This window comes from Rhipicephalus sanguineus, chromosome 2 (genome assembly GCF_013339695.2).
Source record: "Rhipicephalus sanguineus isolate Rsan-2018 chromosome 2, BIME_Rsan_1.4, whole genome shotgun sequence".
NCBI lineage: Eukaryota > Metazoa > Arthropoda > Arachnida > Ixodida > Ixodidae > Rhipicephalus > Rhipicephalus sanguineus.
Window position 1 is genome coordinate 33,943,289 of NC_051177.1, and position 25,147 is coordinate 33,968,435.

Sequence of the window (25,147 nt, forward strand, 5' to 3'; positions counted from 1 at the left end):
GACGCTAGCCAAAGCAAAGGGAGAGTGTAGGCTCTGGCAGTGAAGCTTGTCTATGGGGGCATGGTAACAGGACAGTTCAATTTGTTGTAACATGTACACTAAGGAATTAATTTGAAAAATTATTCTGGTAAAGAAGCTCGAGGAGGCATCATGCAGCTTACAGTGATTAACCAATATTTGCAACGAGGCCTGCACGCATGCACTTTGTTTTGTCGATGTCAATGGCCATTTCTCACCTGTCGTCACTGTTATCAATTTGTCACTTGGCGCAAGATGTGCAGACAGTGTCTCAAAATCCTCGAATGCAGTCATAGATATTGTAGTGGAAGGGTAGCCCTTCATTTCAGCGACTGACGACTTAACTTACCACTGTCACTTTGCGATGTGCAGTACTCACGGACTGAAATGCGACATTATTCTTTTTTTATTATAACAACTGCTATGAGCAATAGACTGCGATAACCACATCATGTCGCCCCAAATCTGGGCGCTAAAGGTAATGTACGCTCTGACATAAGTGTCCGAGTCAAAATTATGCCGATATGACATTAACTGTACACGCTGGAAACGAAAGTACGCTCATTAATTAACCTTAAAGGGGCCCTGCGACACTTTTCCAAGTAACCATCGAATGGCTTCATGAAAGGAGTTCATTGCCTCCCGAATTGACCGCCGCAAAAATGCTTTTAATTGGTGAAGTACAAGCGGAGTTACAGAGATTTATCACACACCGTAATTGCTTTCTCTCTTCTCTCGTCCCGACGAGCATGCTGGAAGCTAAGCAGGGAGAGATGGCACGGGGGGAAAAAAGTTGCGTCATGTGCGGGTCATGACCATGAGCATTTTTTAATGCGTTAGCATTAAAGAGCTCTTTTCGCAGAAATTCCGGGGTCAGCGTCGTTGGTTGTGAGCAAAAAATCATCTTGTCCGTGACCGAAAACTCGAAAAAGATTCAAATAAAATAAATAATTAAAAAATCTTCTGTTCGAGTGAGAATCGAACCCAGGCAGTCTGCGTGGCAAGCAGATGTTCTACCACAAAGCCGCGCTATTGCTTGAAACTGCTTCCGAAAAAAAAAAAAAAAAAACCTATATGAATGTCAGGTAGTGGAAGGAGTCTCCTTAGTGTATTTAATATTGCTTGGCAGAAGCGTAGAATCATGCCAGGTGTCAAAACATGCCAATTGGCAACGGGTGAGGGTTTTAAAAGGACACTAAAGAGAAACAATGAGTTGGAGACGCGAAAACGAGCCCTCACTGCGCCGTCTCTTACAACGAGCATCTCGGGTGCGCGCGCGCCTGCTTGGTAGCCCCGCGCTCGTGGCCGTTGCAGTGACCAAATAATTTCAGAATTAACGTCTTCAGTGCTGGCGACACCTTTTTTGGTACCTGCCGGCCTTTTATTAAAAAGATATTCAATCCTGCCTGCTTTTTATACACTTGCTTGGCAAGAAGTCGGAATTGCCAATCCTTGCCTAAGGGTCTCATTGGAGGGGCCGTAACTATTAGTGCAACGACATGATCAAACATGTTTTCAATGATTGTGAAAGCTGATGTGGAGGAGAATAAGTGGACAAAGTTTAAGAAATATAAAAAATGTTTTTTTTTTTTTAATTGTTGTCAGAAGTTTCCACTGTTCGGTGTTTTCTTGAACTTAGCCCGATCATATCTCTTTACTGAAAAGTTATACAGTAGAACCCCGCTGATACGTTTTTGAAGGGACCGTAGGAAATAAACGTAAGAGACGGGAAACGTAAGAGCCGAAAAACAGGAAAAACGGCAAAATATTTAGTGGTACAGAATTTTATTTCAATTCTTACGAGCAGCACGAAAATTGGCGCGCTCAGCCGCGATCTAGACGATGGATAGAAACGCGGAGCTTAGGACGGCCTCAACACCAACAGCTGTAGGCATCAAAGAACTAAGCACATGCAATCACGACCGGCGCGGCGAGTCCGACCGCGAACCGCACGCACGACCATGCGAGCTCCAACCAGCTCGAACTCCTCCCGTTCTCCGACAAATAACGATGATGATGAGTCTACGCCAACGCGATGGCAGAAGTGAATGCCAACCTCAAAGGCCTTGCTTTCGCAAGCAATTACGTCATACACGCCATGTTTGTGCAGTACAAATCTCAAAGGCTATGCTTTTGTCAATAGTATAAATGCCAATCTCGAAGGCCTTGCTTTCGCGAGCAGTTACGTCATAGACGCCATCTTTGCAATTTGAATCTCGAAGGCCATGCTTTTGTTTGCATCATGTGAGAGATTCTGTTGCTTGCGCCTCTCATGCGGCTAATATTACGGTCAAACGAGGCCAAGCTGCGTGAAAATGCACCATGGCTGCTCTCTTTGGTAGTCACTCGGTCGGCTCCGAGTGCACTTCGCGACGTATCATACGGGAACGGTCGGACAGTTACGACGTAACAGCGGGGTTCCCAATACATTGTATCCTATGGGAGCTATGCCGGGACCGGCGGAAAACGACGTAACAGCCGGGAAAACGCAGCAGTGAGGAACGTAACAGCGGGGTTCTACTGTATAAATATAAGATTCGGCAGTTTAGTAGATAAGCATGCGAAGAACGTAATACAGAATTTTTGGCGCTCTGCTACAAGGCTTTTTGGAGATAAAGACCTTCAAAGTAAAGAAAATAACGTTTCCTGGGCCAATTTTGAGGTTTTTTATAAAAACATCTACACTACACATAAAAACTAAAAATGCCTGAGCAGAAGCAAAAACATGCATATATTTAGTTAAAGAAATTTCAGCTACCTAACTTCAAATTTTGTGCAATTCATAATGAAAGTTAGCCAAAACAGCAGAGCAGATGAGCGCTCCACTCCACCTCTTCGTCATTATTGATTTCCTGTGCTTTGAAAAAATTTTTGGCGGCAAAACAAATTGCGGATCTCTTCTTTCCGCTCATCAGGCAATAATATATAAAATCTTGAAATAAATTTAAGAGGTCGACCACCCATCGTTTGTTCGATCCTACAGGGAATCACCCTAGAGGATAAAATCAAGTTCAAAGTTTCATTTCTAAATCTCGCGCCAAAATCTTCCCGTTTGACGTCACAGATTTCAAAGTGTACTTATTGTATTTTGGCGCCACTGGCTCAACAAAATTACTCCAAACTTAGTATGCTAAATCTATGGCCTCCTCAGAGGTCAATGTACTTCATTCTTACTGATTAGGAACTACGTAGTTCCTAGTAGGCGCCGTCAAAACAAGTGACGTCACGGCGAATGGTGCGGAAACTTCAAGGTGGTGTCGCCACCCACATTTTGTTTTTGCGCGCTTACTAAGTGCCTTCTCGCAGCAAGCGTGGTGTTTTTGGTATCGTGAAAGAGTACTTTACTAATATGAAAAAAAAAATCATTTTGCTCTTTAGTGTCCCTTTAAAGGCCCACCCATTACACAGTGCTCAGTCATATTTAATCATAATCAGCTGCGAAAGCATCAACCAAGTGAGCAGCTAAGTAGGTGCGAGTGTCGCAGTATGGACACGTAGTGGGCCCTTCGCTGATTCGCAAACGTAAGAATTGTGGCATAGTGGGCACTTAACAGCTGCTCTTGCAGTAGGCATTCTAGGTTAATTTGAAACGGCCAATACTACGAGCACAGTCGTTTGTTTTCTTACGGCGTGGTTGAGGCATGCACCGAGAATTGAAGCCAGGCTAGCGATTCAGAAGGCGATGCACACGGGGCCTGATTACGCTATCGCGTTCTTTTCTTGAAGGCGAAGCTCAAGCATCCTCAAAATTTCTTCCTTTTTTTTCCTTCGAACGCATGGCTTACTTTCAGTGTGACCGCGAGCGAGCAGGTGGGCACGTGACGGCCTTCCGCGGCGGTCACAGTAACTTTGCAGCTCACGATGCTCAAGTCAGCCAATGGCCTGAAATTTGGCTATATAGCACGATCATTTGAGTTTGTGGCATCATTCGTAGAAAGAAGAAGGAACGATTTCTAGCATACTTTGAGAACTGTCAGTTCCAGGCCACGTTCTTCGCTATAATGTTTGGCTTGCGTGTTCTCAGGAGCCTCGATTACTGAACAGCAGCGTTTCCTGGCCACGCTGAAAAAGTGTTGCAGAGCCCCTTTAAATCTTTGCATTTCAATCCACGAGTACTGTACTTGTTTTTTTGGGGTCAGAGGCACAGACTCCGCAGTGTAAATGTTCCTGTTGGCTCTGGCTACCACACCATTACGTGATCCTTTTAACGGTGAACCTGTTATAGCTCGCAGAATTTTGTCTGGTGTTGCAATAAACTATCATCACCATGGTGGCGTGCACTCTCTTCATCGTCTTCCATCTCCCCTGACACGTGTGCCCGGTGCCGCTACGGTGATTTCTCCTTTGTGGGATGCAATAACTCGGATGACCGAGAGAATGTGTACACAGAGAGCGAGATAGAGGACAAAAATACATAAAGGGATAGAAAGAAAGAGACAGAAAGCAAGAGAAAGACAGACATAGAAAGGAAGAAAGGAAAAAGATAAAAAGAAAGTGAAAGAAAGAGAGAGAGACAAAGAGATTGAAAGAAAGAGGAAGTGAGAAATAGAGACAGAGAAAGAAGGAAAAGAAAAAGGAGGGGAAGGTTATGTAAAATCACGTAACACTAGCCACGTGACATGTTCCCGCCAAACCCATGTTGCTTAAGCGAGGAAGGGGCATGGGCTTGGGGGGGGGCAGCTTCTTCCTCGGGAGTCCGAGCCCTCGCTCTGCTGTTGCTTCCAGCTTTGCACCACTATTGCAAGCTAGCTTCGCTGTTACCTCAGTCTTCGCAACACTAGTGCATAGGTGCCCCAATTTTTTTCAACCTGTGTCATGAAATACCTTTTTCCGAGCTTAGAAAGTGATCCTTATAGTACACCTTTCAGCGTAAAGACAGGCAAGTCGTCTTCTTACTGTATTTGGCATGCTGAAGTTATGGAGGTAGTGGAACAAGGTCTTACAGATAATGGAAGCAATCATGGTGGTTGCTGCTTCCTTTTCTTTACTGCCTTTTGTTTAACCGTATATCACATGCGTAAGATATACTGCAGGGATAGCAAACACAAGACCTCCCCTTTACGTTAACATCTCAGCTCTTCATGCACAATGTTGTATCTTGCTTGCATTGCAGTTTTCATGCACTTGTGTCTGCTCTAGTCACATAGGATAAACATGCTTTAGTCCTGCAAGAAGGACTTCCTCAAAGCACACTGTGTCACTGTATCAATAGCAACAAAATCAGGCATGATTAGTAAGATGACTTTCAAAATTATTAGGTGTGTGCAAATACTGAAATTCTCTAATATGACTAGAATATTGCATGTGTGCATACTGTTAAAAAATTGCAATACAGAAAGTAACAATAGCTTTAAGCACTTTTAAAATAAATTAATGAAACTGCATTTCATTAGGCTGCAGCATGCTGGAGAGCCTTCTGGTAATGCATTGATTACAAATTATAGTGAAGAAAAGTTAACTGCTCAACACGTTCTGAAAGCAATCGCTCTCCTTCAGCTTATGACACATCTAAAAGTGGGAAAGACCGTTTAACTTGAAATTGAGGTGGCGGGATCCAATGAAATGCTAGAACATAGATGTTTCTTTTTGCAAACAATGAAATATTGTTCAGAGAACATTCTTGGTGGTTATTTTATTTCACCTACCTATAGAGCGCGAAAGTACAACATTCGCTGTAAGCAAGTGAGCTGCAGAATAACCCTTAAAAACCGCTCCTGTCGCAAGGGCATGAGGGAGATAGGGCTGAAACGTGGAGCAGGAAGGTAATGAGTGCATAATGCATATTTCTCAGTGATTACAATGAGACATTGACTATTTCTGGGAGCACAGCATACCATATATTGCCGATTATAAGTCGACGTTTTTTTCATAAAATGACCTTCCAAAGTTCGGGGGTCGACCTATAATCGGAGTCGACCTATACACGAAATCGTAAAGTCGACTTATCTGTGGGGTCCGACGAAAGGTCATCGTCCTCGGATTTCCTGCTATATGACGCATCGATAACAACAGCCGCAGAGGCAGCGGAGTCGCCGCAACAGCTATCTCCCAATGCGCGCGCGCCGCTTCCGGAGCCGGACATTTTTGCGATCTGCCACGACGATCGCGAAACTATAGCGAAACCACGCGAGGCGAAACTTCGGAGTGCGTTTAAAGATCACCGCCGTGTGGCATTAATGCGAACTGCTTGGGAAACACGGTCTCGAAAGCAGCATTTCAAACCTTTGATAGAGGGCAAACGATGCTTTATGAATAAAGAGGAATTTACCTTGCAATGAGTCCTGCAGTTTTGTTTTCATACAATAGAAACAATTCGTTGACAAACCATCGGCGTTCCACAGAAAAGCTGGCAGCGCCGTGTGGGCTGGCAACACTTCGCGAGGAACTAAACCACATGACCAGTCACATGCGCCAACAAGCGTCTTCGAGTCTTTTCGCACTCACGTCTGTTCGCCATTTCTGCATTTCGCTTCGCTTGCAAGCAGTGGTGTGTACGATTTGCAACGCTGCCAAATGGACGCCAAGATGCCACCGCTACGCCGGCAACAGTACAGCGTTGCTTTCAAGAGGCAAGCGATCCTCTACGCAGAGTCGGAAAGCAACGTTGAAGCAGGGCGCAAGTTTGATGTGTCAGAAAAGTGCATGAGGGAATGGAGAAAACAAAGGACCAAGATCTTCGCGTGCGCTGTTACACGTCGTTCCTTTCGCGGACCGAAGTCTGGACGACACCCTGCCGTTGAGGAGGCGGTTCGAGATTCGGTTCACGACCACCGGCACCCGTTCCAACGTCGAGCAGCAGCAGTGGCTCACACGATGGCAATGACCGTGACTGTGTCCTTCTCTCAAGCAACGACAAGTCGTAAGCAATGTTTCACGGGCAAATAAATGTTTCTTTGCATCACTCCCTCTTCTGAAAAACTTATTGGTGAGCTATGGCTGCAGCATGAGGCTGTGTTCGGAGTCAACTTTCTTTTCCCCCTAGAAGGGGTTGCAAGTTGGGGAGTTGACTTATAGTAATTGGCAATACACGGTACTATGCACTGAACTGCAGTATGCAGTAACTGTGAAGTACAAATTTGCATCTCATGAAGTATACCCCGCTAAAAAAAAGTGTGGTGTTGCCTAGATGCACCCACCACACAGCCTTTTCTCTATTTTTCCTAAAGTGCAGAAGAAATTCTAGTTCTCCCATGCGACTGTATGGTAGTGCGAAGTAGCCATGCGATGGACAATTTTGAAACTATTACAGTGATTACACACCGCACCAAAATGACGACAGGGTAATCGGGTGATTCGTCTGGTTTACCCGAATGCATGGTTTGCTATATGAGCAAAAACCAATGCCGTTTAAGCGCGATGCCTGCCGTCGCATGAAGCCAATCTAGCCTGTTCATGACACCTGCTCGGGCCTGTACTGCCAAAGCGTTTGTTCTAACATGCGCGTGCGCTTGCCATTGAAACGTCTTTCGTACACGCTTCACCCCTGTCCATACGCAGGTGCCACAAGTACGGCGAGCACCTCATTGGGTCAATGAGGCGAGGTTGAACTGCTTTTGTTTCTGCAAGTGAAGCATCTCCACAGCGCACTTTGTGGTCCCATGCAAGGAAGAATACGGCAACGAATTGTGGCGCGGTGTGCTTGGATTGTCGCTTATTAAGAACATGCAGTACGCTTAAACTGCTGCGCCACACCCACTACAGAGCAGGCCACTTAAGATTCTTATTGTGGTAGGGCTGCGTCATACTGACACGTTCATGCTTTGTGGTTCTTATCTTGAATGGCATTGCCACAGGCATTGGTTCCAAAGGCGGACCTCAAAAACACTAAAAGCACCTTTGTGTTGTGCATCCACAACTGCTGTCTTGCCACGAGCCGAGAAAGTGCTGCATCTCCAAGCTCAAGCCATGTTGCAAATGAAGTGCTGCCTTCAGAATCTGTCGTTCTGCGTCATACTTATTATTTGTGTGTATATGTGATCACAGCATATATCATAGTCATCACCCGACACCTGGAGTTGCAAGCCAGGCGATAAACCAGGTTAACATCTCCAGAAATTTCATTAAAGATTGTTATCTCTCTTTTAAGGGCGGAATAATTGATAGGCCTTTCCCTGCACTTTCTTTTTACTGTGCCCTTAGGCACAGTAATTTGCGGTATCAAACATACACATGCAAATTTGCTTCATGTATGAAGTCTAGCAGTGAACAGTGGAACGGTTCGTGAAACCAGCAGTCGGTCGGGTGGTTGGCCAGGCCACAGCCCTGTTGCACGAAGTTGGCGAAGGCGGCTTAAATGTAGGCCTGTACAAGTCCACAGCAAGTGTGCTGTGGACAGTCAAATCGCAAATTGGGGCATCACAAAATGGGCATGATGCACCATACTGGCTGCGATAATGTTGCGCCCAAAGAGTGGTCACAGATGGGGCAAGCACTTTCTGTAAGGGCGGAAGCGCTTTTGCAGGACATTGTAGCGTTGGCCACACCCATAGTTAAGGGTGCAGTTAACCTTTATGCAACAAATCGTGGCCATAGTACACACCAACCAGTAGGCATAGGACTGCAACAGCAGTGAATATATCAGGCTCTATGTAGTCTCGGTTGGGGATTCATCCCAATTATGTTTTAACCGTACTAGGTTTAAAACCGGTGCATTTTGGCAATGTTTTACTGTAAAAATAAGAATGCATAGCACTCTTAATTCAATAATTATTTGAATATTCTATAGTCCAAATATTTGCCTTTTAACGGCATATTCAGCGGTGGATGAATAATTCAGAAAATCCGAATATGATTTTTTAAAATGAAACGTGCTTCGAATAACGAAAATATTCACTTTGTATTAAAAATTTTGGATATTTACACATCCCTAGAAATTATGCATATAGGTATCAAAGCCCACTTCTAATGCGTCAGTTATTCATGTTATTGAGGATGTTTTTAAAGAGGCATGACGGACAAACTTGCTGTGGAAATGACAGGCACCACAAAGGTTTACGATGTTGCAGTTTATATCACGAAACCAATTCACATTTGATGCAAACAGGCTAGTAAACTACATATAAGAGAGGAGTGCACAGTGCACAATTTCAGTGTCTGCCCATTTGATGCACCATACATGAGCAGTGAACTCATACTTCTCTCAAACTGCAAGCCTGCTTTTCTTGGAACTCAACCAACACCTTAAGAGAGTTACACCCAACTGCCATGTTTAAAAATGTTAAAGGGGCCCGGTAACACCTTTCCAAGTAACCATTAAATGGTTTCATTAAAGAAGTTTATTGCCTCATGAATCGACCACCACAAAAATTTTTAAAATCGGTCAAGTACGAGGGGAGTTAGAGATATTTGTCGCACACTGTAATTGCTTTCTCCCTTCCCTCGTCCCGACGAGCGTGCCGGAAGATAAGCAGGGAGGGATCGCACGAAGGAAAAAAGACACGTCACACGCGCGTCGTGACCTTGAGCACCTTTCCTTTTTTTTTTCTGTATGCGCGGCTTACTTTCAGCGCGATCACGAGTGTGCACGCGGGCATGTGGCGGCCTTCCACAGCCGTCGCGGTAACTATTCAGCTCACGATGCTCAAATCAGCCAATGGCCTGAAATTTGGGTACCGTATTTTCCGGTGTATAAGACGCACCTTTTTTCCTAGATTTTCGCTGGTGCGTCTTATACAACGGTGCGTCTTATATACGCAAAAAGTCACGTGATTCTGCGAGACCAATTTGTTTATATTTAATTTATGAGTACGATAAACTGAGCTCGAGAGCATTCGTAAAAATATATCTAATTTTGTTGTAACAATGAAGCGGCTGCGATCTTAGATGTCAGCTACTTGCTGTTCAAGCAGCGCGGCGACCACGGAGATTACGGCCGCAATAAAAGCCACCACTGTCGCGTGCCTCATTGTACTGTTTGAATTGTTTGTTCTTAAACGAAGAATTAAAGCCACAGAACTGAGGCAATAAATAAAAAAGAGCACCAAAACGGTCCATTGTAACGTTGTAGCGCCCACAATATCAGTTACAAAAGCGAAAGTACCACTTCATTATCATCATCATCAGTTTCTGTGTGAGACGTCGCTGCAGTCCAGCAGTAGTCGCAGCTTCCGGCTTCCGGTCGCCATTTACGTTTTGTATGTGTAGGTGGTATCCGACGATCGTGTGATAACCGTGCGGCGCGTTCGTTGTTTATGTGTTCTCGCCAAGTCTGGTAATGCCCTAAAGGTATGGTAGCCACCATAGTACAGGCAGTGCCAACGATGTGCTTCAAGGTGCTTACAATGCTGCGTAAAAGTTACTCAGAGGCTGACGACGGCAACCCAGCGATGCTGCCAACCGAGGCGGAAGAACTTTTGACAGTGCGCCGGAGGATGTGGCTTCAAATCCAGTAAAATAAATAGTGGTTTTCTGCGCCTTAATAAAACTGCTGCTTACAGATATTCAGTGCCGTGCGTGACTACGCATTTCGCAATCAATGTACTCTGCGTGGGTCATTGTGTTTTATCATGTCGACTGAGTTAAAAATAGATGCGTCTTATACAAAGGTGCGTCTTATATATCATTTTTTCTTTCGAAAGTCGTAAAAAGTAGGGGGTGCGTCCTATACAAGGGTGCGACTTATACACCGGAAAATACGGTATATGGAAAAATAACTTGGGTATATGGCATCATTTGTAGAAAGAAGAGGGAATAATTTCTAGCATACTTTGAGAATCAACTGCAAATTCCAGGCCACGTGCAGCACTATAATGTTTGGCTCGTGTGTTCTCAGGAGCCTCGACTACTAATCGGCAGCATTTTCTGAACATGCTGAAAAAGTGTTGCAGGGCCCCTTCAAGTGCCTGTTGTGTCGCAGCAGTCGCTTGCAACGATGAAGTACAAAGTATGAATGCTGTTTTCCCTGCACAAAGTGCAACTAAATCTAGAAAAATTCGGACATCACAAGCAAGATTAAGAGCATAATAAAAAAACCCATACCTCTTCATAGTCGGAAAAGATCATAGTTTGCAGCGACATAATGGCATCTTCAATGTTGGGCTTGATGGGATTCCTCGTGTACTTCATTATGGCAATGCCCAAATGTCTCATGAAGCCTTGATACCGTGGATTCGTGTAGTGAACTGCAAAGGCTCGCATCAGGGGTAGCGGCCTGATTGCTCTGCAAGTGGAAACAAATAAGAGATGAACATGTGTAGAAATGATAAAGTTAAATAGAATTGATGCACTGATGTTTTATCGTTTTTATACATATCAAGTGCAGGATTTCATACTCTACTTGGACATGAATGTAAGATCTGCATAAATTTTATAAAATATATCATGAAATATATGAAAATTCCAAGTGAACTTTCATACTCATTGTCGTTGTGATGTTCTGCCTATAGTCTGAATGTGATGAGAGTAAGCGGCCTGCATGCCGTATGCCGTAGATGCGAGTGAAAGCCTGCAAGTGTAAACCAAGAAAGACGGGCAGGCATGCACAGCCTTCCAGTATGACCATGTTGGAAGTTACATCATGACATCCCTGCTAGGCCGAGAAAGAAAGTGCACTTCTTCTCTAGTCTGGCCATGGCTGTGCTTGCCTGCCCAAGAGGCTGAATGCACATGTGGCACATGTTTCGCATCTCAGAGTTATTCTACATTGGTTGGCAAGCCCAAGGCTAGCCAAGATGGCTGGTTGCTTAATTCATGCATGCATGGAGTCTTCCCATGCGCCTGGTATTGGACCCTGCATAACGTAAGCTTCAGAGAAATGGTCATGCAAGCGGGAGAACAAACCAATAGAACCATGTGTCTCTAGCACACTTGTATGCCATTATTGTGACGGTGAGAGCTCACGGTCAGTAGTGAGACCTGTTTATGTTTCTCTGAGCCCGGGTCACACCGTGCTCACTGCATTAATTTGTCGGTGCATATTTGCTGCCATTTTGCTAGTAAAAAGGTTAATAACCTTGCTTCATGTAACTGCCTACAATATTGCAATCAGAAATAATTAGGAATGAACGAATATTCGGGCGCTTTGAATATTCGAACGAATATCACAGTATTCGAAGTGAACAAACATATGTAGTATATTTAACCGCATATAACCCCTGTAAAGGTCGTTTCATTGCAGCGCGGCAGTACTATGCGGTGAAACAAACCGTCCAGGTAAAATTCGCACTGCCGCAAAGCCACACTTGAAGGTTAAATGTACATATTACCTTCACCTCAATTAATTATTTTTTAAGTTTAAAAGCGTGTTATACAGACCTACATGCACTAAGTGTAGTAATTTTCAAAACGTAACGTATTGTGCCACATATAGCTTGCACCCTACTACTATTCAACCCTTGCTACTATTCAAAGTTGCTTACACTTCACTTCGAACTGAAAAAGTTACATTCACACATGCCTAGTTCAAGTGAAAGTTAGTTGGTCATGACAAATTGTGCAAGTTAGTTTGGTCATGACAAAAATGCTCATTTTTCTTAATAATATGCGATATATACTAATCAAGCTATTCGATTCGAAATTATTCGACCAGTTCACTATTCACTTCGAACCTCAAATTTACTATTCGCCCATCCCCACAAATAATGTTCCACCTTTCGAACTAAAACTACAACTTTCTTTTACGCATAGTATTAGTCTGCGTTCAGCTCAGACATAAAAAAATCCCAAGAAAAAGTATGATGGGAACTCCAAATTAGATGCAGGGGTAGCTTTTAGACTGTAACAGTGGCATGGCTGCAGTCAAACCTTGATACAGCAAACGTCATCGTAATAAAATTCTCAATATAACGAAGCATTAAGGCCAGTAAACAGGCTCCGACATTTTGTTTTTACATATCCCAAACAAGCTCATCAATTCGTGCAGACGACCGCGGCTATCACATTTTATGAATATCACAGTGCTGAGCAGACGCTCCACGTCAAAAAACAATTCCCACACTCCTTTCCAGCGTCTGTCCAATTCTTCTCATACGCGATGTGACGTAAACTTGCCCATGGGCGACTTTATGTAGCACCGTCTTCTTCGGTTGGTCCTTTGCACTATGAAATGGCACCTTGGCCCTGTGGCAACGCGGTTTTGGTGGCGCTCCTGCACCGCGGCGCTAGGGTGACCCTAGCGTTGTGACCCTAGCGCTGCTCTGACACGAGAGCCATGTGGAGGAAGCCTGGCTCGGTCGTTGGCTGCATGCTGGTGACGTAATCGCCGACATCGTGTAACATTGCCGAAGGGGGTGTAGTCGTGACAAAGGCCAACGCCTACCCCTGTTGGCAGAGCGAGAAACCGAAACTAGCCAAAGCAGGTTGTTCTACACCCTGTAACTTCCTCATTACAGCACTTATTCGCAAAATTGTTGCGGCAGCGTGCTCACATTGTGCAGGTGTGCAGTTATCGCTTCATCACACATTTCTAACCGCGGTGTTGTTTAATGGCCTTTTAAGTGTTTCATAACTTCACGTCTGTATATGAGATCATATATTTTTCACCTCATTAGAGTCCTTTATTTGAGCTTTTTTACGGCCCACTCGGCTCAGCCACTGTGCAGGGGTGCAAACACGCTTGAGCCGATGCTTGGCACCAAGCTAGCTGGCAGAGCGATGTTCCACTTAGAAGTTGACTAAGCAGAGCATTGCTGCTGTTTTTTTTTCCGGTGCTCTCAGTCCAAATATGGCTGCCTGCAGTGAGCCACACCTGGTCACATGCCCCTCCTAAAGTTTCTTTCTATGGTAGAATATAATTTACACTTGACAACAGCCACTTGCCCACCACCTACGTACCAAATGCAGGTATACCCCCCGAAAAAAAAATTTATAGCTACGTGACTGACACCAGCTTATGTTCTACAACTGACTGAGCTCTACCTTCGGAAACCTGAACATGGACCACTATTGTGTCATTTCAAGTACACATCTACTCAGTTCATAAATGAAAAGTTCTAAACAGATATTTGTCTGCCTTTGTAAAACAAAGATATGCCATTTTTATTGTTGTTTGACTAATATACTATGCATTCCATCAGAGAACACTACACGTATGAAACATCTGCTCTGGTATGCTAAACATTTAGCTAAAAAGTGAAAGTCACCGCCACTCTGCTGTGGCTCTGCGAGCAAATGCAAAGTGCAGAAAGCTGCTACTAAACATGCTTAACTAAAATGTTTTTAATAATAACGAAGCACCTTTATCCACTGGCTGTACAGCCGGTCTCACTAGTTATGTTTGTGTGTTTGGGCTGCACTTCACTTTAATCGGGTGCTTACTGCATGATAAATGCAAAGAATAAAAACAGGTCAAAGAATGCTCGAATCGAAGCCAAGTTTTTCAGGGCACCTCTTGCAAGCAAATTTAAGTAAAGTAACTGAGTTGAAAAAAAAGTTCACCAACAATTACGATACTGCCTAATGCAAATTCTGAGCGCAGCTTCATGTTGGCACAAGGCCAAACTGAAGTTTTGGCTTTCCACAAGGTATCGACTATGCCATAAATCATAATTTTTGTGAAGTAGGACAGCACCCACTATGCCATTATTAGTCTTTCTGAGGATAAGCGCGGTACCCGCTACACATCTGTAAGATACAGTCAAATCCCGCTACAACGAAATTGACGAGACGCCTGAAAAAGTTTGTTGTCGCGGAATTACGTTGCAGCGAAATTTCATGCATAGACCACACAAGTTCGGAAGATATGATGATTATGATTCGGTCCTGGCAAGCGCATGCATTGTCTTCTCCATTGAACTCTTGCTAACTCGGACGTACTTGGCCGCACACCAAGTGAATGTATTTTCTCGCGTATAACACGCACAAGATATACAGAAAATTTACCGCTAAACTAGGGGTGCGGGTTATACGCGAATTTCAGTGCGCAAGTTGGCTTCACGGTAATGCAAGGAAGGCGGCTTTGCGTCAATACACGAGTTATACACGAGCAAATGTGATATGCAGGTTACCCTCAAAGCGTGCCGAGCACATAGCACCGCGAAGGAGCATGCCAAGGTTCGCTAGAGGCTAACTGAAAACGAAGCGCCGAAGCTCCGCACTACCAGTCATAAGGGAGCGAAAGGAAAGCCGAAACGCTTCATGCCGTTTTACGACTTTATTGCCTTTAATCTTTCTTCCGATCTGTTAGCTGTGTACTTGAGCATATTCACTATCGATGATTGCGACAATAGCGACCGCAGTATTCTGTACAGCGGCTGCAGCAAACGGTAGTTCTGTTTTCAATCTGTGCGCGCTGGCTGTGTGCGTGCCTTCAGAACTGCATCGTTGCTATCTGTCGTGTCTACCGCGGTTTTGACCGCAGCATTGCTTTGGGCTGGTGCGCATACATTGGATGCAAGCGTATTTTCGTGGTCGCCCATGATCGCGTCGCACGACCACATTTATGTTCGCAGCGGTTGCAGCAGAATGTATACAGTTACGCTTGGACTATACTCCATCTCATAAGCTGGTTGCAGCAGGGTGGAAGCTACGAGGTGTAGCAAGTCATACGCTTGCGCAGCAAAATGTAGTTCCGTTTGTAATTGCATTATAATTGCAGAAGGTGCTACGTGTCACAGCAATACGTGATGCGCTAAGCAGGATTCGCATGTACATCACTAGCATTTAATTATTGCTTCGGTAACTTCCGATAATTGTGATGACGAACTAACATGGCAGCGCCCATGCAGACGTGATTGCCCGCTTCGATCCAAACTCGCACTTGCTACTTGCACACTGTCCTGACAGCAACAAATAAACGGTGGAATCTGCTATCGCTTGGTGCCATCTCACGCTGAGGACAAAGTATCAGGTGCGTTTTGTCCTTATTATTGATATTAGCTGTTTGTTCAGCCATGCCTGCTAAGCCTTGTCGCCAAGAACTTGAGAATGAATCTTGGAAACAGTGCAAAATAGACAGGAATACATTACTGTCGAAGCACCGGGACGCAAATACAACGCAAACACAAGCGTCGGTTTAGAACTTAGGGGCCACACAGCTCTTGACGGCGGCTTCTTAATTTCGAGGAGCAAGGAACCAGCGTCGACGCGTGCTGCCTGGTTATTCTTTCTTTTTTTTTTCCGGTGCTACCGCTGCTGCCCAACGCTAATAGCGTTGATTGCTACCACTTGTTCGTTTTACTCGCCCTACGCAGCGCCTGCCCAACGTGTTTTTTTTTTCCGGCGCTGCCGTTGCTGCTTAACGCTAGGAGCGCTGGTTGCTCCCGTGTGCTCGCGCTATTCGCTCAACGCATTATGGCTACGGGGACACCGAGCAGAGGGCGCGGCGCAGATGAATACATTGTGAGGTGTGCTCACTCTTCCTATTGGCTGAGCAGCCCCACAGTGCTTCCACACTGCTGCAACCAGCTTGTGAGACGGATATACTCCGAGTATAGGTGCGCGCTGGCGGTGCGTATGCCTTCAAAACATTGTCAAAACATGTCATTCCCGATCGCAGGGCTTGTGACAATGAGCAGTAGTTTTGTTTTGAGTGCTACGTCAAAAACATGGCGGGAGTTATTGCAGAATGATTCTCCCGCGGCCCGCACGCGCATCATGGCGGATGGACGATCTGTCGCCGAGCATCTCAATGGCGAAAAATTTACCGGGATGTGCGTGTCGTGGCAGAAAGCATGTCTCCGATGAAGACACTGGTCTTGCGATGCAGCCGACAGCTCTGGCAACGAGAAATGGTCGAGTTTCTAGCGGAATTTCGCGGCAATCCTAGGCAAGCTCCTTTTCCTTATGTGGTGACATTCACGGAAACTTCGTTCAAGCGGAAATACCCAGAAAAAAAGTATTCGTTGTGACGAGACGTTTTTCGCATTGTTTTGTGTGGGCGGCTGACGGGGAATCCAAAATTATTCATTGTGGCGGAAATTTCATTGTAGTGGTATTCGTTATAGCGGGATTAGACTGTATTAGGCATGTGCACTTTGTTGATGTTGCATGAGGCTGATGACGATGAAGAATTATGGCTGAGCACATTGCAGTAGGTGGGAAGCGTTAAACCACATACTCGTTGCGTAATTAGCATTGTGTGATGACTGGTTGTTATTTTACTCTTCTGCCAAGCTATAGTACATAGGTTAACGTGATTCCTTGCCTGACATGACTCCTGTATAGGGTCTTTTTGCAAATGAGTTTTAAGCACCAGCCTGGCACTGCGGTAGAATATTCGACTGGCACGCAGAGGGCCCAGGTTCAAAGTCCCATTTGATACTGGGTATTTTTTTTCTCATTTTATTTTTTTCATGTCTATCGGTTACGCCACTGACGGCAATGGCAATGGCGACGGCGACGCGCTCAACACAGGAACGGGGCGCCTAAGGGCTGTGCTCTAAGAAAATTGGGTAAATTGGGGTGGTGATGGGAATCAAACCCAGGCCTTTTGGGTGCAAGACAGCTCGCTTCTCGAACCCCACGATGGTTTGGTAGTTCAGGCTGGATCAAGGGGGACCTACTGAGCGAGCGAGCACTCCCGTGCTTTCTGCCCAGTGCTTCCACCATCGCTGCTCTTAGCGGCCTCTGTGAGCAGTGACATAGCCTAGGGTGGCACACTGGGCCCGTGCCCACCCTGAAATTTTATTTCTGCCATGGAATAGACAGCACAAAAATGACACTCGACCACACTTACCTGCACGTCGGTTAAAAGGCATGTCACCCCCCCCCCCCCCCGCCAAACAAATTTCCACCTATGCTATTGTCTGTGAGCTGTGAAAACTTTGCATTTAAGCTTGTCACAACAATGTGGCACCACCCTTCCATAATTTGAAGGTGACGTGAATGGGGCCCGATAATGTTATCGCATTCCACTAAAAGGCAAAGCTTGAGCATCCTCTAATGTTTCTTTATACTAGATACTATTACTAGATTCAGCTGAAAATGTAAGCCCATAAGGCCAGAGCCTGTACCTTGTACCTTTAAGGCAAAAGCCTTAGGTGCTTCATCAAACGGGAAAATTGAGCACTGGCGCCCCGTGTCAGTGATGTCGGGGACAACACGAGTGATGCAAAAAATCATCACGTGATGACGTCACCATGTGATGTCATCATGACATCACAGATTGCCAAAATTTGTGACATCATTATGATGTCACCATGATGCCACTGTGACGTCATGTGACGTGAAGTCACATGATGACGTCATCAAATGACATTGTAGCTGGGTGAAAGGTGGGCCGATCACGGAGGCAGTGCAAAACCACATTAGGTGCAGAAAGCTTTCAGAGGGTGGCAGGGCAGGATTAACTTTCGCGCATGCGTTGTTGGTTGTCAGGTGTGGATTTTTTCTTTCAATAAACTTCAGTTGTTAGACAGGGCACATCGGCCGAGAAGAAAAAGAAGTTGGCTTTCGCCGCTGAGTCATCTTAGGTGAACGCATAAGGGACCCTCGAGTTTTTTTTTTTTTTCATTTCATGAGTATGTCCTTTCACTGGCCATTTCCTTATTAACTTTGCAAGTTAGTCTCCCAGTTTATATAAAAAATTACACCATCTCCCGCTAAAGGGGACCATGAGGCAATGCGAAGCCGGAGCACTTGCACGATCGCGTTTCGTTGGCGTTCGTTGGGCATGCTACCGACCTCGCGTCGTGGAACGCAAAGAGGAAAGCTACGCGCGTTGTGTCTTCTCTAGCCTGGCCGTTAATTTTCACAGGGCGAACGGGGAACGCGATCGACAGGCGCGCGAGGGGGGGAGCGTAGGAGAGGAGAGAGAGGGGGAGGAGACGCGCATGCAGCACTGGCGCTCATTGCGGCGTTAGGCAGGAGAGGGGGAAGGGGACAAAGGTAGCGAAGAGAGGGAGGGGCAGAGGGGGAGAGCGGGAGTGGAGAGGAGGTGTGTGGAGAGGGTTTGCGCATGCGCAGTAAGGGTGGTCACGCCGCACACCACCACCACTGAATTGAACTCCGCCATAAGATGCTTCGCATCTAATACATTCCCATTGGGAACAAAGAAAACACAACATACCTGACCAGCTGATGTCCTGCTGGTGCCAGCAGGGCGACTGCTTTCACCTGTGGCATGCCTGGCCTGGTCATGACATTTAAGGTCGGGTAGATGGCACTGCTGTGAGCCACCAGCATGTCAACCCTAAGCAGGAAAGCAAAGTCCTATGCAATGGGCATCACCGCTGCTTTTGATGAACAAACGTATTTGCTTTTGTCAAAGGGTTTTATTACATCGAAGTCACAACCATATACGTAGCAACCGTAACATGATAGCAAGCAGATGGAATTGTTTCCAACCACAAAAAAACCACATTAGGGAGCACCTGATCCGACTCCTTAGTGCCACTTTACTACACACAAATGACCTCTAGTGGTTCTAAATTTCAGATACCAACAGCTGCCACATTACGTTTAACGTTTTGCCATACAACGCACATCCATTGCAGGTTTTATCATTCTGCTTTCAGCTACTCAGGAACCACTGATCAGCTTTCCTCTCCACATTATACATACGTTCTGGAACAGTGTTATCTACCTCTTGCTTATGTGAAGCTTACTGCTGTTTATTTTTTAAATCAAAAAATCAAAATTTTTATTCTGGTGTACAGGTCTACAGCAAACACTGTATACCGAGGAAATTGGGCTAAAGGTGTGTTAATACACCTGACGAGGGCCCAACTTCCCTTCGGTAGTTCAGGCACTTGTTGCAGCACGAATTTCACAAAAGTGTTGCACAGTGATGATGCAATATTATACAATGTGTCAGTTATACAATGCATGAAGTCACTGCCAGTAGGACTTCCCTATAAAATTTAAAAAATAGGCCGACTCAGCAGGCCTGAGTAATTGACAATGCTAAGCAGCTTCACAGATATTTATACTAAGCCCATCTAGCAACCTCAGCCACACAAGTGAACAAAGATTTGCACAAGCACTGCTCAAAATTAGTCTTTATTTTAACGCCACTGCTAGGAAAATGTTCTCGCTGTGTACCTCTGCAAGCGGATAAACAAATCCTAAATTGCCATCCCAGCTATTGCTAAGAGGTTAAATTTGTCGTTCTTAGGCTCACGGTCAGACGAAAGAGTCGTGAACTCTAAAGATGTACACCTTGTCAATGATGCACAGGACGAATTCCGACCTCTGCAAATTTTTTGCAAGGACTTCACTTTGAATGCAGGCATAAGGTATGCATATTCTAAAGATATGGGGGCCTTCAGAGGCAAGCATCATGGCAACTTTTAGTGCAGTGTCACAAATCTCGGAAGTCGAGAAACCTCATGGTTCTCTTTCGCGCTCTCTGCTTCATGGTGCATGCTATCTGCAAAGCTCTTCGTTGCAATCTTTCATGAACAATTCAAACTAACTATTTTCTTGGATACACAAGACTCTTCAAGGTGCTACACTAAAGCAGCCTTTTACCATGCAAAACATTTTGTCTGTGCTGGATAACGAAAGGTTGCAACCATCTTGTAGCGACAGTCTATCAAGAAAAATTATTTAACGACAGTAGCATGTGATAATGGTGAGAATATGAGATAATATGAGATAATATGTTACTTGCTGATGTTGATGGCCTTGAGGAAGTCCGTCAGCAGCTGCGTCTTTTCTTCTGCTGAATGCCAGAATGTTCCGGTCTGGTAGCTCAAGCGCAAGTCTGTCAAAAGTTATCACAAACAGAAGCTTAACAGGACATAGATAGTGTAGTCCATTTGCCATGAAAAATTGAGCTACATTAAGCAGTGAAAAAGCAGTGAAAACAAGAAAACTACTACAGCAAATATATGCTGCCTGTAGACTGTAAGTTTACAGTCCACTTGCTTTTGCATGTTTCTGTGTGAGCTATACAGTGCCGAACCAACATACCTCTCTTCTATGAGTTCTCACTTATTTTTTTCAAAGTTGAACACCATACCATCCAGCTTGAGATGCAAAGCAGCTAAGACTAGGTCTGCTTGAAAGTTACTTCACCACAAGCATGTATAGTTGAACATGGATACAATGATGTACTACATTTTGTAAAAACTTGAATAGATTATGAACCTCACTGCATTGAGACTTTGGTGCTGCAAGTGTACTAGTGATGTTTCACATTCATAAAGCCTTCCTATTTTTCTACATTTTGTGTCATTAAATAGGTTACCATTTATCTAAAAGAATTTTCTGACTGAAATGTAGATGGCTCAGATTGGTGACTGATGGTTGGGGGTAATTTCCGGCACAGTAAAACATGACCTTTGCGTGATTCTGCAAGGATTGTCACGAAGAGGATGCATTTATTGAATATGAAGCCGAAATTCAGCGGTGCAGTCTATTAATAGCATCCAGCAACTATGTGAACCACCTCGTGCTTCTCGTGGACTGATAGGACTGGATGTGGCAAACTTTGTACAGTTGACAGTAAGTCGCAGTCTTCTGTTTTGCCAATTATTTCTGGATTGCTTTTTGATGAGGTGAGTGTATTATCTATAACACTTTTCACGAACAATAAACCTTAAAACTTGACTATCATGTCAAATTCACTTTCAAAACAATAGAGAATTGTCACTTATACAGTTTTTACCATGCTGTCTAATAAAGTTTGTTTCTAGCAAGTGTGCTTCCTATGTTGCACTGGCGTTTCGCAATGTTTTTCTTGCATGCTGTTGACAAGCAACTAGCTTTTAAATTTGACAACAAGATTTATTGAATTGGTTTTAAATACTCTGTACACAATTTTGTAATTGTCTTAAAAACAAAAATGAGGTTTGTCTAATTTTGCTAAATATTCTTTTTGTGCTCAGTAAAGCTTTGTTGTATCGATACAGCAGCACAAGACTACCTCGTTAAACTGATGGGAAAAAGGACACATGCATTTCAATTGAAGCAAGAAACAGTAATGCAAAAAGTTTGATACATCTCAAACTTCGTTTTATAGAGGCTGCATGATGGTAGTATTGAAGCGAGTGAACTACTAGGACACAATGTCTATGTAGTTACATAATGAGTGATTCGCAAGGAGACACCTTGAACAGACATCATATTGAAACATCATAGTCTCGATTCATACAACAAAAACCCCCTTATCGTACAGGCAAGTCATAACAGCTTCAATATGAAATGATGACCTGTAATATGATCCCTCATTATTAGACATCTGCTGTAAGATGTCACACTGGCATCTATTTCAGCCACACTGTTGAACTTTGTTGGGCCTTTGAGTCCTTCTCTGCAGCACGCACGCTGGAAACCTTTTGAAACAGGCACCAGAATAACACACGCTGCATTCGTCATGCGGTCATGCGCGTGCAATGTGTCAGCGTTGGCTAAAAGGCACACGGGGGCGGCCCAGATGGTGCTGGCTGATAAGAAGGCAGCAGAGACGAGGCCAAGGGCTTTTTGGCCAAAGAGCCAGGCGATGCCAAGGTGGTTGCGCAACGCGTCGAGCGTTTCCTCTATGAGTGCTGCAGAGCGGGATGGAATGCTGGTTCAGAGCGTCCGCTAAAGCGAGTCATTGGTTCGCCTTCGATTTCCAGTTGAGTGTGAGTTTGTCTGCATACCGGCCTTTATGTTTCGCATTGCATGTTCCCTGGTTGACCACAAGTCTGCGGTGATTGTCTGTTCCGAGCCTTTGGTTCTTTCCTCGTATGCATTTGTGCCTTAATGTGTTGGCATTGAAGGCTTTGTTAGATTGGCTTACGGCGTGAATTGAACTAGTTCTTATTCCTAGTGTTAATGGCTCCTTGTTGTACGGATTGCGGCTCACCCCTTGAGCGGAGGCCAAGGCCTTCAACTTATAAGTTTAGCACCAATGACGTTCTGATTGTGAGAATTTACGACCTTGTAATGACATCCTGGCAGCCAATATACCACCACAACAAACTGCTAAGGTGTGTCTGGTATGATATCCGATATTTGCTCAATCTAGTCAAGTATCTACAGCCAGCATGTAGGTTGAATGTAGTTTTCTATTCAATCTATCTAACCAAGTCTACATACATGCAGTTAGCAACCATCTAGAGAGAACAATGCCAGGTTAAAGTAGCAGTTTCTGTTCTAATTGTATCCATCAAATCCATTCAACCCACACTACAGTAGAATCTCGGTGACACAAATATAAGGGCGGGAGTGGCAAAAATATTCGTATCACCAGATACATCAAGGTTTTAGTGCGGTAGAAAGGCAGGGTAATGTGCTAGTTGTGAGTAAGCATAAATAAGTCTACCATAGTAGCATGTCAGAACTGCCCAAGAGGGTGCATGTCTGGTTTTACATAAGCCGGAGCCCACTCTTTTCCCATACAACTCTACACGACTGATCCGCAGTGTATTGTGAGCCATGCTGTGCTTACCAGGCCACCGGGGCGAGATGACAGTGACACCTTGACTGTCCAGGAAAGGCACCAGTTGAGTGAAATCACGGTAACTGCCGGGTGCCCCGTGCAGCAGCAGCACCGTGGGGCTGCCTGCACGCTGAGCCACCGGTCTGTCCAAGCCCGTGTGCATGTAGCCCAGTTCCACTTCAACGCCTGAAATAGCAACAGTTGAAGAGAAGATCACTGTAAGAACTGCACAAAAACAATGCTGCATTTTAATTCAGTGCAAAAGTGGTGAGAAAAACAAATGTGCTTTATGTACCATGTTGCAGAATATCACTTGCACTGATTAAATAAACGAAACTACAAAAGTGTGTTGACTATCGGTAGGTACTTCTTTTTTTTTGTTGTGAGCATACAAAAGACTTTGTAATTTTTAGCTGCATTGGCGACTTCTCTCCCCCAGACGAATCAAAATTAAAAGCACAAAGGGCAGTAAAAGACACTAGACAGTTATAGTTTAACGGGCTTAGCAGAATAGCGGGATCGAAATGCGCATTCGCAGTACGCTAAACAACCTGTAGCGTTTACCGTACACATGCTAGTTTTCAGATTTAGCCTTAAATATGTTTGCGTGGTTTACGTAGTGCGTGTAAAACATGGCGGCGATTTCGAACGCACGCTTTGAACTGAAGCTGGCATTCTGTTGAAGGATTCATTACGTTTTCAGCAAATGACGGTGCTAAATGGCTTCGATTGCCCTCAGGCGGCTTCTACGACCGAGTTTTAGGGATAACTTAGCGGAGTTTTTGAGATCGCTTTCCGTTTCAAACATTCCTAGACCTAACAAGAAGATCGGTGTAAACAAATCTGCAACATACAAATTTTCACTTTTTGTGTGTGGTTCATATTTATTTGCTTTTATTATTACTAAAAAAAAGAAGTAATATTGCTGCATGCGAAGATACAGGTAAGCATTTTCAGTTTTTTTTTCTTTTCACTTTTTTTTATGCATTCATCCTCCACTATAGGCTTCCCAAGCAACACTTAGCGGCGCTGCTGCTCTTGACAGGCAGCGCCATCTCTGGCAGAAAAAGAAAAACTGGGGTGTCAGCAGCGAGCGTTTTCCCTTCTCTCCACCGCGCTGCCGCTCGCTTCCGTGCACGTGCAGAGCTCTCGCGGTGCACTTGCGGCGTCTCACAATGTACCGCGTGCAGTGCAGCTTCAAAAGGATCTTCAAGCTTGACTGGCACTTCCGAAAAGCGAACTTGATAAAAGGAGAAAGGCTCGTCAATCACCTTAACGGTGAAGAGCAGACGATCGACGACAACGACGCCTGACTCAAAGCGAAATGCATTTCCCAAGTCGCGATTACACCGTGTAGGACGTATACCTCGAGGTAAGTCTCATTCTGTCATGTTAAAGATGAATAATGGTTCACATGCACTCCAAAATGAAGCCGTACACGCTATCGATGTTCTGCGGTGTGAACTACGAATCATATGATTGTTGTTTTGATATGGCATGCTTAACAGTAACAGCCGTGTACTTTCGTGAACAAACGTTTGCGGCGTGCGAAAAAAAGAAATTACACGGCCATGGCCCTGTTTCCTGAGGAGGTTAGAGTCAAGTCCTCCGTGCCGCTGGAGAATCACCCGCCAATTAAGACGCGAGGCAGCTAGCTGAGCTTTAACCACTGTGAAGCAAGATGAACTGCTCGCCTCGTTTTTTCGGCTCTCGTGTCATGCTTGCAGTCTCTTTTTATGATATCGACTTGACAGGCGTATAAAACCTGCTGCGTGAACGCGGCTACAAAATCGCACGAAGTCAGAAGGTGACAGAAGGTTACTTCAAGGTTGCAATTGCAAAGCATGTATTAAGTATTTAGCGGCTTAAATATATATCACACTA

At 44.7% G+C, this 25,147-nt stretch overlaps 1 protein-coding gene across 1 annotated transcript in view; it reads right to left on the minus strand.

Moving 5' to 3' along the window:
- The window catches only part of LOC119382690 (uncharacterized), a 48,329-nt gene that overhangs the window by 12,285 nt on the left and 10,897 nt on the right, over positions 1-25,147 (minus strand). The window contains exons 4-7 of the mRNA XM_037650500.2: positions 23,273-23,449; positions 20,503-20,599; positions 18,962-19,084; positions 10,996-11,176 (exon numbers count right to left, since the gene is read on the minus strand). Coding sequence (XP_037506428.1) covers positions 10,996-11,176; positions 18,962-19,084; positions 20,503-20,599; positions 23,273-23,449 — 578 coding nt within the window. The remainder of the gene's footprint in view (positions 1-10,995; positions 11,177-18,961; positions 19,085-20,502; positions 20,600-23,272; positions 23,450-25,147) is intronic.